The following is a 13569-nucleotide window of genomic DNA, read 5'->3' on the forward strand; positions in this document are numbered from 1 at the left end:
TAGTGCTCAGAGCCATTTGAACAATTTGTTCCAACATTTCTACGGAATCCGATCTGATTTTCCCCGAGGTCGGCTTCTACCAGCTTTTCCGTTCCTCTGTACTGGATAAGGCCATAAAAAAGAAGAAGATTGTGTGACGTAATTCGTGCTTGACTACGATCAGCTGATTTTTAGCGATCCATTAAAATAGTTATATAAGACGGGCACAGAGTTTCTTGAGCGAAACTGTTCTACCGAGAAGCTACTGAAGATTCAGTTAAGATGATTCAGCATTATCGCAGTTTAATGCAAAATGTTTTGATGCTTACAACCTTGGCTTCGAGTGAGTTATTATCCGAATGCCCTAATAAAAGAAGTAAATAAACAACACAGGTGCCGCACCGTTTGGACGCTGTAGGCGCCGCTGGCGCGCCGCTGCCACCTTGACCACAGTAGTCTCCGAGGCTGAGCAGAGATGCCGCCGCCAGCCGGGATTTCCGCCAATGAGGGAGCCGGACGGGTCGGCGACCCAGCAGTAGCTGCTGCGGTGTAGAGGCGCCGGCAGCAGCAGTAGCAGCATCAGCGGCAGCAGCGGCAGCAGCACCAGCCATGTCCTCCGTCCACGACTACAACAGGGCCGAGGTCCCCGGCAGATCGGTAAGTCCACTGTTCCAGCACACACGCCGATGGCCCCTGCTGTTCCACACACCACGGTGTGTATCTCTTTCCGATAGTTAACCGACCTTTAATTTGAGTTTTAATATCCACTGTAGTGATTCTCAATCTTTGTACGACCGTTACCCTTCAACGAAAACAGATGGCGGCTAATACCCCAAACAAAGTTCAGCACCTACCTAAACTTTAGATTAATAGCAACAAAAGTTGACATTCATATTTTGAAAATTGCTTATGATGCATAATAACTACCGCAAAAGACAAAGGTCCCGAGTTCGAGTCTCGGACCGGCAGACAGTTTTAATCTGCTAGGAAGTTTCGTATCAGCGCACACTCAGCTGCAGAGTAAAAATTTCATTCTGGAAACATCCCCCAGGCTGTGGCTCCGCAATATCCTTGCTTTCAGGAGTGCTAGTTCTGGAAGGTTCGCAGGAGAGCTTCTTTAAAGTTTGGAAGGTAGGAAACGAGGTACTGGCAGAAGTAAAACTGTGAGGACTGGGTGTGCGTCGTGCTTGGGTAGCTCGGATGGTAGAGCACTTGTCCACGAAAGGCAAAGGTCCCAAGTTCGAGTCTCGGTCCGGCACACAGTTTTAATCTGCCAGGAAGTTTCATATCAGCGCACACTCAGCTGTAGAGTGCAAATCTCATTCTGGAATGATGCATAATGTTTTGTTAATATTCGACCAAATAAAACTACGATGTTTTTATAGATTTTTTATGGTAGCTGAAAATTAGATACTCAGACAGTCTGTTCTACTTACAGGAATGGGTTTTAAGTTTTAATTACAGACCCATATCAGTGACGGCGATTTGTGATAGGAATTTGGGACACTTATTGTGTCCGAAGATTTATCGCCAAGTGGTCAGTACGGATTATGAAACTATCGTTCTTACGAAACGCAACTGTCTCTTTATTCAAACGAAGTAATGAGTTCCATCAACAGGCGATCTCAAACAGACGATCACAGATTTATTCCGTATTCCTAAATTTTTAGAAGGCTTTTGACACCATTCTTCAAAAGCGAATGCTAATCAATTTGCGTGTCTATAGAGCATCGTCTCAGTTATGCAACTGGATTCGTGGTTTCCTGTCACGAAAGTCACCATTCTTAGTAGCTGACGGGAAGACATTGAGCAAAACAGAAGTGATATCTGGCATTCTACAAGGAAATTTTGTATGCCCTCTGTTATTTCAAAATGAATGGACGGGTTTTAAGACTTTGAAGGACATATTGGATTCACCTTACAATTATAAATAATACACCAAATGAAAGAGAAACACAGTTTTTCTTACAGTTATTCAGTGTGAACACCGATCACACATCGATTCGATAGGCGAGTTGTTCCGAAACCTTGGTTAAAGTGTCAGGAGTAACCGTTCCAACAACACTGTTTCTAAAAGTCAGATAAATCAGCTGGTATCGGGGACACATACACATGATCGGGTCAGATCGTGTGTGAACGTGGAGGTCATGCATAAAATGCTGTGTCAACCGGCCACTTGCGCCCAGTCCTTCGCTCGGATACAACGTTATTTAACCAGTCGCGTACTGAGTTATGCCAGTGAGGCGGCGCACCATCTTGCTCCCAAATAAAGATGTGTTGTTCAACTTCTTCTCGTTGAGGCACGGACCGTAGCTGTAGCACATCACGATAAGAAAGTCAGTTACAGTTGATTCACCGAAAAAGAAAGGCCCATAAACTTTCCGCGGGCATTTTTCTTGGGGCTAAGCGTCAAAGACTCGCACTCGCTCAACACATTTTTCAGTCACTCTTTGTCAAATGGCTCTGAGCACTACGGGACTTAACATCTGTGGTCATCAGTCCCCTAGAACTTAGAACTACTTAAACCTAACTAACCTAAGGACAGCACACACATCCATGCCCGAGGCAGGATTCGAACCTGCGACCGTAGCAGTCGCGCGGCTCCGGACTGAGCGCCTAGAACCGCGAGACCACCGCGGCCGGCTCACTCTTTGTCATTCCAAACTCTTCCCATTGCGCACAGGTATACAAACGAAGCTGAGTTGCTCTTTCATTTGGTGTATTATTTACAACAGTACGTTGAACGTAATAAATGCTACAACGCCTTAGAACCGGTATGCTCATTTTGAAACACTCTGTATGTAAACGATTTAGGACACAATCTGAGCATTCCTCTCAGATTGTTTGCGGATGATGCTGCCATTTACCGTCTAGAAAAGTCATCAGAAGAAATAAAACCAATTGCAAAGTGATATAAATGAGATATCTGTGTAGTGCCAAGACGGCAGTCTACTCTATATAATATGAAGTGTCAGGTCAGCAACATGAATATTAAAAGGAATCCGTTAAATTTCAGTTACACGTCGATTCACACAAATCTAAAGGCTGTCAGTTCAACTAAATACCTAGGGAATACAGTTCGAGCAACTTAAGGTGGAACGACCGCATAGATGATGAGGAAAGCAGACCGACGGCTGCGTTACGGTAGTGGAACACTTAGAAGAAGTAAGACGTCTATTAAAGAGACTGACTACACTACGCTTGTCCCAATTTCTGCGTGGCATGCGATCCGCATCATGTAGGACTGACGAAAGATACAGAAAAGGTTCAAAGGAGGACAGCGCATTTCGTATCATCACTAATTAGGGGAAAGTGTCATTGATGTGAAATGCGACTTGTGACGGTAATCATTAAAAGAAGGCGTTTTCCGTAGTTGTGAGATCTTTTCACGAAATTTCAATACCCCACTTTTTCCTCCGAATACGAAAATATTTTGTACGTGCCCACCTACATAGGCAGAAATTATCATCTTCATAAAATAAGACGAAACGGAGCATACATGGAAAAATTTAAGCATTAATTTTTCCCGCACGCTGTTTGGAACAGTAGACAAATAGCCTATGAACCATCTGCCAAGCAACTAATTGCATTGAAATATGACATTACCATCGTTTTAGAACTTGTCGTTTCTTATTGTTAAAACAATAGTAGCTCAGAAATTGGCCGAGCAGCGTGTTTACAGCGAGCGTTTCAAAAATGAGTTGCATTATGAAGTGTTAGTTTCTAGATGCACCTGAAAATGGGTCATATCCAAAATTAACATTGCCGATTCAAGCACCACTTTTAAAATAAAGCTCGATGGAATGATGTCTTTCCCCAAATTTATGGAAAGCGTAATGTCCATCCAGAAGAAAACGGCCAAAATAAAATGTAAAGAAACGGATGAGAAAAAAAAGGAAATCGCATATGAATATTTTGTACCACGATCTATTATGATTTTCGCAAATGCCTGATCAAAAACAATGGCACAGAATCATCTAATTCACCATTTGACAACCGACCAGCTTTAGAAAAGCCAGTTTACAAATGGTGTTCAGAATTTCTTGTAGCTGAGCTTCCGTTTGCGTCGAATTTCGTGAATGTCGACCAAAATCGGTTGTTATTCCCGAAAAACGTCAAAGCTGTGCCCAACGTGATTCAACAGGTTTTGCATGTTACCTCCCGTGACAAAGAGCTATCCTTAGCTATATTAGAGACTATAGTACATTCAATCCTGCATGTTCATTTAACTAAGAAAAACATTTGTTCGCGGTTGATTCCGAACAATTTGAACGAAGGTTAGAGCCAGGCTGTATCAACTGGTGTAAGAAAGAATCCAAAAGATTCGACTGTGGTAATGTAAAATTAACATACAACATCTCAACAGGATACGAAACTTACATATATGCGTACGAACCTTAAGTTGCGAGCAGCCAACCGTTTGTTTCAGAATCAAACGTTCGCGAAGCACTCCCAATAAAATGATCGCTTGTTTCTCTTGGTTACAGCAGACATTTTGCTACTGTTGTTTTAAAGAATCAAAGAAGAGTTAACGATGAATGGTATACAACGAATTGCTTGCAACAAGTCATCGATGAAATCACGAAAAACAACAGAAAACATCGCATCGCTCATTATCATAACAAGGCCAGCTGTCACACAGCAAGACAAACAAGGGGTTATTTCGCATAGAAAAAGCAGCTGGTTAACGTCTTATTTCTGCGTTCACCCAATTTGTCGACTAACGACGCTCCCGTATATCTAACAAAATGCGCGTGGACAACGATTTTAATCACTTCAAGAAGCTGTCGAATGTTTGTAAAGCCATGTTTTTGAGGTACCAGCATCAGAGTGGAAAAAACCTGTTATACGAGGGTTGTCCAGAAAGTAAGTTCCGAAATGGAAACCACTGGGAAAATCCGGTAAAGCTTTGCACAGATGTGTTGGGCAGTGTCTCTAGTATGCCCGTCAATTGTGTCGTGTCGCTCTTTTCAGGTTTGAGTGAAAGGTGAGCACGTAAAGATGAGTAGGGAATAGCGTCTCCCGCCACGTATGAGGGCTTGGTTAGAGATTTCGCCTGTGACATGCAGCCCACATAACACAACTGTCGAGCAGTTCCTTCTTCGTGCCAATTCTCGGCCGTATACTGCAGGGGCAATGAAGATGCTCCTGCAGCGTTTACGATGAGAACTGTTTGATCACCCACAATACAGTCCGTAATTGGCTCCCCCTGAGTCTCATCTCTGTTCACAGGAACCGCTGGCTATGAAGACAAAATTTCCCCGCACACAACGAGCTGCAGACCAGTGCAGATAACTGGCCGAAAGTACAGGCAGCTGCTTTCTATGACGCGGATATTGGAAAGCTGATACAACACTACGACGAAACTCGAAGTTGGAGTGGCTACTATGCAGAAAGTAGATGGAAGGTGTACATGACTGTTGTAAATAAAACGTTTCAGGTTTTCACTGTGGTTTCCAATTTCGCGACCAATCGGAACATACTTTCTGGACAACCCTCGTATATTATTAAACAGCTAACCCGTGGCTCGGTCCCAGTTGCAGGATGTCTATCTGATGGCTTTGATTTTCAGTAGGTCATATAGTTACTCACCGAATTTAAAAATTGGAAATGCTGTCGTAACAACTCACTGCGATATCAGAGGTTTAACAATAAGTCATGTATGGGTACTGCACTTACAGACAGTGTGTATTGTTTGAGGCAGCGTAACTCACAGCACGCAAATTACCCAGAGTATATCCAACCGATATTTGAGAATGAGAGCTCTTAGCGACACCCAACAAACTTTACACATAATTTCGAATCTTTAAGAAGCTTTTTCTCCTTGACACCGCCCCACAAAATGATGAAACCGAACACAATTATCTCTTAGGTATATTTTCGCCATTCATGCAGTAAAAATGCAGCACTAAGCAGGACGTTTTAATTTACAAATTTTTAGTGTTAACTATATTCACGAAACATTTCACGAAACATTTCACGAAACACATGTCACTGCACAACACATAATTTGGGAGATGTGGTGTTTTGTACAGGGGATTTCGAATCTTTAAACAATCGGGGTGGGAATTAACTGGTGTTTCCAGAATTTGTTTAAAATCGTATAAGACTGTGTAATTTTTAAAGACAAATATTTTCAGAAATTATATAATGGTTTGTATCAAAAACATTTCTCTTTCATTGTTTTTGTATGTAAGGGATCCGTGATCCCACAAACGTAGATGTTAGTATCCGACACCGAGGTCGATAGCAGACAGGAATCGATTCTCGAGTGCTGCAGGGGGCAGTGAGATGAGTGTCGAGTGAGCAGTAGTACTGGAGAGAAGGGCAAGAATTGTGGTCGAGTGAGTAGTAAACGGTAAATTCGCCGGAGTATGACAGATGAGCGCGTCCCCCTGATCGTCGTGGGGTGGACCCTCATCGATACCGATTCGCAAGTGATATGACACCAAAAGTGACAAGTGCCGAATAACGTGTTTCGCGTCAACCGCGTCGGCCAGCCACAACCATGGATTGCAATGAGGCTTGTTGTGAATATTAACCACCATCATTTCGTGTGACGAAGTCCTTAAAATCGGCAACCAATAAAAAGATATAACCGTAATTAGACGTGTAAGGCGAAGGTAGCAACTGCCTCAGAATTTGTGAGTTCGTAGAAAATACAATACAGTTTGTACATCGCAACCTTTAGGGTTTTTTTAATAATAGACAAACTCTCAATAATTAACTATTCCGTCTCAGAACAGCCGCACTCGGTTGAAATACTCCCGAAACCACAGCAGAAAACCCGAATGCCTTTCATCCATTAAGCACACGGTCATATAATCATAATAATTAATTGTTTGGCGGTTTCGGTAAATAAAGGAATTGAAACGGGGGTGTTTCATGTAGAAAGTTAAAAAATGGTACTGATATTTCTAGCGATCTATTCAGAGTGTTTCAAAATCCTTCCATCAAACCACTAGGGGTGTAGAACACGTCACAGGAAAGAGCTTTTTTGGAGACAAAATGTTCGCTGCTGCTTCCTGTCGACGCAAGGCATCCTATCGGATTAGTTATGCCCCTGAGAGACAGCAGGGTAGGCACTCTGCGACACATGTCTGCAGTGTGATTTGCCTATAATTTAGTCATTTTCTTCGCATGAAAGGCGGTAGGCCGACCAATTAAAGTTCTTCATCCGCTTCTAAAATATCGTCCTACACTTTGAGGCATTCACTCTTAAGGTTTTCCTGTTGAAAATCGCTGTCAGTTCACAGGGGTGGGTAGTATGGAGCACACCTCATTAGTAGGCCCTGATAGTTCTGAAAAAGCCCCTCATCCCAGAACGGGTAGATGATTAGTGAAACTGAACAGTTCAAATTTCTAGGTGATCAGATAGATAGTAGGCTGTCGTGGAAAGCTCGCGTTCAGGATCTCGTTCAAAGACTGAATACTGCCATTTTTGCTATTCGAACTTTATCAGAAGTAAGTGATTGTTCGACACGAAAATTAGTCTACTTGGCTTATTTTCATTCGCTTATGTCGTATGGTATTATATTTTGGGGTAACTCTTCCCATTCTAAAAGGATATTTTTGGCTCAGAAACGGGCCATTCGGGCAATAAGTGGTGTTAGATCACGAACTTCTTGTCGACCCCTGTTCATGAATCTGTGTATTTTGAAATTGGCCTCTCAATATATATATATATATATTCCTTATTGTCTTTTCTTGTTACCAGTATTAGCTTATTCCCAAGAATAAGCAGCTTTCACTCGATTAATTTTCGGCGCAAATCAAACCTGCATTTGGATCGGTCTTCCTTAACTCTTGTGCAAAACGGTGTGCAGAATACTGCTGCATCCATTTTCAATAAGCTACCACTCGAATTCAAAAATCTTAGCTGTAATCCACCCGCTTTCAAATCGAAACTGAAGAGTTTCCTCATGGGTTACTCCTCCTATTTTGTCGAGGAGTTCCTTGAAAAATTAAGCTGATTCTTATTGTATTGTTGATTGCGTTAACTTAATCTTATGGACTGAGTTTTTTCAGACTCATGAACATTTATTTTTATCTGTTATTACTTTTATGTTGTAATTTCATATTCTGACACGTTCCATGACCTTGGAAATTTACTCCTCAATTTGGTCCTACGGAACTTGACGTGTAAATAAAAACAAAATAAAATAATAAATACTATGTGACGCCTAGCGTCCATGGGCAGCGTCTGTGAACGTTTCGTCTCTAGCATATGCTGTTTCCGATTATGTGATCTACCACCACTAGACGTTATAAGCAAAGACTGAATCAGTCTGTGTGTTCTGTTCGGTTTCGGCCTACGCACGTCATAAGCTTTGCTCCAGATTCAATCGCTTGTGGCATTTCTTTTCATTGCTACCGTAGCCAAATATCCACTTAATCATCCGTAAGTTTTGGCACAGTATTTTTAAGGCTTTTTACAACAACAATATATGATATGTTCTGTTTCAGCAAAACATGTTTCCACTTTGTTGTGATTTTGGAGTCCAAGAAATTTCGCTATGGCTCTGATTTTACTATGTGAAAATATTCTTTTAGTCACAGAAAATAGTCTACGATCCAATCAGGAAAATTGACGCTAATTAATGTATTTCTGGCGACGTCGGGACTTATTTTATCTCTTAATGAACGTTTTCAGTTGCTTCCGTTGAACAAAATTTTCAGCTCTGGGAACAGTGAAACAGCCTACGCTTCAACTCTGTGTTAGTAAAGCTCTAATTTGAGATGAAGACTGCCAATCTTATTTTTCATCGTTATAATATTCATCCTGGCTCTTTAGATATCTGTTTGTTTGTCCAAGTACTCGACGAGGTATCTGCTACTTTGGCTCAGTCAGTGAGTGCGCAACTGATTGCTGGAACAATGAGTGTCAGAGGCAGTATCTCGGTCAACTGCTGGACACGACACAGTTGCGGTTGCGGTTATGTTGCGGTTGTGATACTTTGTGATAACGCGCGAATAGCAAATAACTTAGTCGATACAGTCGTTTCGTAAACTCTAGCTTCCGTTGCACTGTCTCATGTGGTAAAGCTCGTATCTGAAATTTTTTCTTAATGACGTGGCCTTGGAACATCTGAGATCTTGTATGATGCAGTTTGACGACAGGTGCCATATGGATAACAATGATAACTGACAAAAATGCCTGAAGGCAACACAAGTCAAAACTTTAACGTATACAGGTCTATTACAACAAATTTTTTCGACTAGGAAATATTCTTGCCTCTGCATACGGAGTTGCTCAGTGACAATCCAGAAGACAGCCTGGAAAGAAAAAAATGTGCACCGAATCGCCAAAAATGTCAGTAATGCCAGACCCTTTTAAAACATGTGACACGACCCTTTCGAAATATGAGTTTCCTTTTTCGTCGTTTCCTCCTTATCACACGAATTTATATTTCGGGTTCTACCTCACTTCATCGATTTACCATCATCGGACAATGACAGTGGCGTAACTTCAGATTAATATTTCTTATCTGATAGGTTGTCGCCCAGTACTGTTTCCTATTAGTAGAGAACAATTTATAAAAGCCACTCTCAGTAAGCGTAGATGTGATCAGAATGACTCAACGTGAAGGCAATGGCCGGAACGGACGCTCATCCTGCTGTTTCTAACAAAAATTAAAAAGAAAAGGTACATTGAATTTAGTGGTGAACGACAGGGCTCCATCTACATTTTCTGACACATTGAAATACGCGAAATTAATAAGATATGGTGAAGATAAAGTACTAATGACTCATCAATTCATACATCGTAGACTATACGGTGACACATCACGTGGGCATTTTTATTGTGATGATTACATACTCATGTGATCGTATCAAGAGCGGATACTTCATATACAACTAACGTCGTTTGTTTATTATCACAGACGACTAATAATGTAATGAACAAACAAGTTTCACTGACAATAAACATCGGATCACTTTTACTATGAAGTTATATCGATGTTAGCATCAGTACGATTCTACGAACACAAAATATACAAAGACCGATAACCCCCTCCTTCCACCTCCTTCCCCCATGACTCTTTAAAGAAACGAATTCCCACGTATAAAACAGTTTTAAACGTCTTCTGACTTTATGAATGAGTTACTATTGTGTGTTAATGTCAAATATATGACGTAAAGCAAGTAAAATCGTTAGGAGGAAGATGTAAAACGCTAGTGACATTGGTTTTATTACTTCTGGATTATTCACTCATAGACTAATAAACAAGTCAAAACAAAAACCGGTAAACCAAAGAAGTCATAACCCCGTTATATGATGCTTTTGTGACAGGTGTCAGTGAAAAAAAGTTTCAAAAATGGTCTGAAATCATGTGTAAATTTTGTTGAAGTCGCTAAGTGATCCCATTCTGAAATATTGGATAAAACAGTGTGGGTAATTTACACACTGTAAATTACACTGCCTCAAGATAGATGCACAGTTTCTAGCTTTAATGCTTGTCTTACTTTGGTAATCATTTAACTTAAGATCATACGTCTTAATCAGTAGATTATGATAGCGTTTCAAATATATCAATAATTGTAATGTAGATAAACGATCTCTCTCTCTCTCTCTCTCTCTCTCTCTCTCTCTCTGTCTCTCTCTTTTTGTGTGTGTGTAACTGTGTATACGTCTGTATATGTACAGATACTGGGTATAAAATATTAATACCGAAAGCTGACACCATTGGAAGTATACAGTGATAGAAGAAAAAATGCATTTCAGTAAAACTGGATCCGCAAAAGAGTCGATTGCGAGATAATCGCGAATGTGTGGTTATAAGCAGCCACTGACATCAAGTATGAAATAGCGTCCTAGTTAGTAAGAATTTGTTTAAAATACAAAGTTTTAGATTAAGATCCTATCTAGTTGGGCTCAAATTTCACGCATGCCCTTCCATAACGACATCTTACGCACCAAGACGTTTTGACGAGGATAGGTCAAGGAAAGTCTGTACCTTGGTCTGTCAGAACACCTGACCGCCCTCGTCTGGACTTTCCTGTTCGGGCCACTTTCGGACGTGAAGTGTACAGTACTCCCATTGACATGACTGAAGAACAGAAACAACGAATTGTACAGTCTTTCCAGACGTCACGAGATGACCTGGCGGGAGGGTGTGTTTGAAAGAATTCGTAGGGCACTGTAGAGACGAGTGCAGCATTGCATCCAAATCCAAAGACGATACGCGGAACACCTACTTTAACAGGAAGGAGTGTGACGTAAATGGCAACAGGTAACTTGTAAAGTCGTATTTATTGTTATGGTAGGCTGTTGTTGAAATCTGAGCATTTGACTGGAACTTAATCGAAAAGCTTACGTTCAAAAGACATCTGTAATGACATTAGCAGCTCAAAACTACACATTCGCAGTTATCTCACAAACGGCTCTTTGAACACCCATGTTTACTGCAACGTTTTAGGTTATGTTGTCCTTTACTTTCATACGTGTTTTTCGCTGTTCATTATGGTACACCCTTATACTCCGAGTCTTCTTCTGGAGCTGAGTGGTAAGCGTAGATGTCTGCCATGTGGAGGACCCTGGTTAGATTGACGGTACTGGCCAGGATTTTTGCTTGGCGGGAGGTCTAGTTCAAAATGGCTCTGAGCACTATGTGACTTAACATCTGAGGTCATCAGTCCCCTAGAACTTAGAACTACTTAAACCGAACTAACCTAAGGACATCACACACATCCATGCCCGAGGCAGGATTCGACCCTGCGACCGTAGCAGTCGCGCGGTTCCACACTGTAACGCCTAGAACCGCTCGGCCACTACGGCCGGCGGGAGGTCTAGTGCGGGATGCACTGAGCCTCGAGATGCCACCTGAGGAGCTACTCGACCGAGCAGTGGCGGCTCCACGGTCTGGAAAGTCTGCAAAACATTCGAGAGAGAGGTCTGCTGACAACGTGCAACTCCATACCACATCCGCATGGCGCCGCAAGGCAGAGGACGACAGGACTGCCGGTAGACAGCCCTTAGGCCTGGCGAGGAGTTAGTTTTGTAAACTCCAAAGTACACGGTGGCGAGTACGTCATACCGATCTTACAAGGAGACCACGCAGCAATCGGATTTTTGTACTTTTTTATACTTATGATACGTGAAGTTCAGAACTCAGATATCAGTTACCAACAACAGGTCAATGCAACTTCCAAAAATTCTCGGGAAAATCGACTTTGTAGTTTTATAAACGTTTTTAGTACCTTAAATCTACATCTACGTCATACTCCGCAAGCTACTTAATGATGTGTGGTGGAGGGTACTTTCGGTACCACCATCTGATCCCTCTAACCCTGTTCCACTCGCAATTAGTGCGTGGGAAGAATGGTTGTTGGTAAGCCTCTGTATTGGCTCTAATTTATGGAATTTTCTCCTCGTGGCCAATACGCGAGATGTATGTGGGGAGAAGTAATATGTTGTCTCACTCCTCCAGAAAAGTGCTGTCTCGAAATTTCAGTACTAAATCTCTCCGTGATGCACATCGTCTCTCTTGTAACGTCTGCCAGTGGAGTTTGTTTAGCATCTCCGTTACGGTCTCTCGTCAGCTAAACGATCCCGTGACGAAACGCACTGCTCTTCGTTGGATCTATCTTCTCTATCGGTCCTGCCGGATAGGGATCCGAAACAGATGAACAATACTCAAGCATTGGGCGAACAGGCGCCTTATAAGCCACTTCTTTCATGGATGAGTTACATTTCCTTAAGATTCTTCCGATTAATCTGAGTCTTGTGTCTGCTTTTCCCACTATCTGTTTTCTATGGCCATTCCACTTAAGGTCTCTCCTAGATATTTTACGGCAGACGCTGTCTCCAGCTATTTCCCATCAATAGTGTAGCTGTACAGTAGTGGATTTCTTTTCCTATGTATGCGCAATATGTTACATTTATTTACGTTCAGGGTCAACTGCCAGAGTCTGCACCATTCATCAGTTCTGTGTAGGTCGTTCTGCAAATTCTTACTATCTTCTGGCGTTGCTACTTTGGTATAAACAACTGCATCATTTGCGAATAGCCTTAAAGAGCACCCGAAGCTTTCTACTAGATCATTTATATATACTGTGAACAGCAACGGTCCTATCACACTTGCTTGTGGTACTCCGAATACTACCTTTACATCTGTCGATTTAGTTCCGTTAAGAGCGACGTGCTGAGTTCTATATGCAAGAAAGTCTCCAATCCAATCGCAGGTCTGCTCTGATACTCCGCAAGCTCGTATTTTGCAGTGCGGGACGGTGTCAAATGCCAACTGAAATCAAAGAACACGGCATCAGCCTGAGCGCCGTTGTCCACTGCGCTGTGCATCTCATGGAGGAACAGAGCGAGCTCAGTTTCACTGGATCTTTGTTTGCGAAATCCATGTTGATTTTTATAGAGGAGTAGTTCGTTTTCCAAGAACGTAATAATTCTTGAGCATGACACATATTCCATAATTCTACAACAGATTGACGTCAACGATATAGGTCTATAATTGTATGGATCTGTCTTACAGCCTTTCTTAAAAACGGGGATGACCTGCGCTAATTTCCGGTCGTTAGGTACCTTTCGTTGCTCAAGCGATCTACGATAAATTACTGCTAGAAGGCGAGCAAGTT

The 13569-nt window shown here is 41.9% G+C and overlaps 1 protein-coding gene across 1 annotated transcript in view; it reads left to right on the forward strand.

Annotated features, from left to right (window-relative positions):
- The first annotated feature begins 527 nt into the window (after positions 1 to 527).
- LOC126100873 (L-dopachrome tautomerase yellow-f2-like) overlaps positions 528 to 13569 on the forward strand; it is a 181392-nt gene continuing 168350 nt past the window's right edge. The window contains exon 1 of the mRNA XM_049911539.1: positions 528 to 636. Coding sequence (XP_049767496.1) covers positions 589 to 636 — 48 coding nt within the window. The 5' untranslated portion in view covers positions 528 to 588. The remainder of the gene's footprint in view (positions 637 to 13569) is intronic.

Source organism: Schistocerca cancellata, chromosome 9 (assembly GCF_023864275.1).
Source record: "Schistocerca cancellata isolate TAMUIC-IGC-003103 chromosome 9, iqSchCanc2.1, whole genome shotgun sequence".
NCBI classification, from domain to species: Eukaryota; Metazoa; Arthropoda; class Insecta; order Orthoptera; family Acrididae; genus Schistocerca; species Schistocerca cancellata.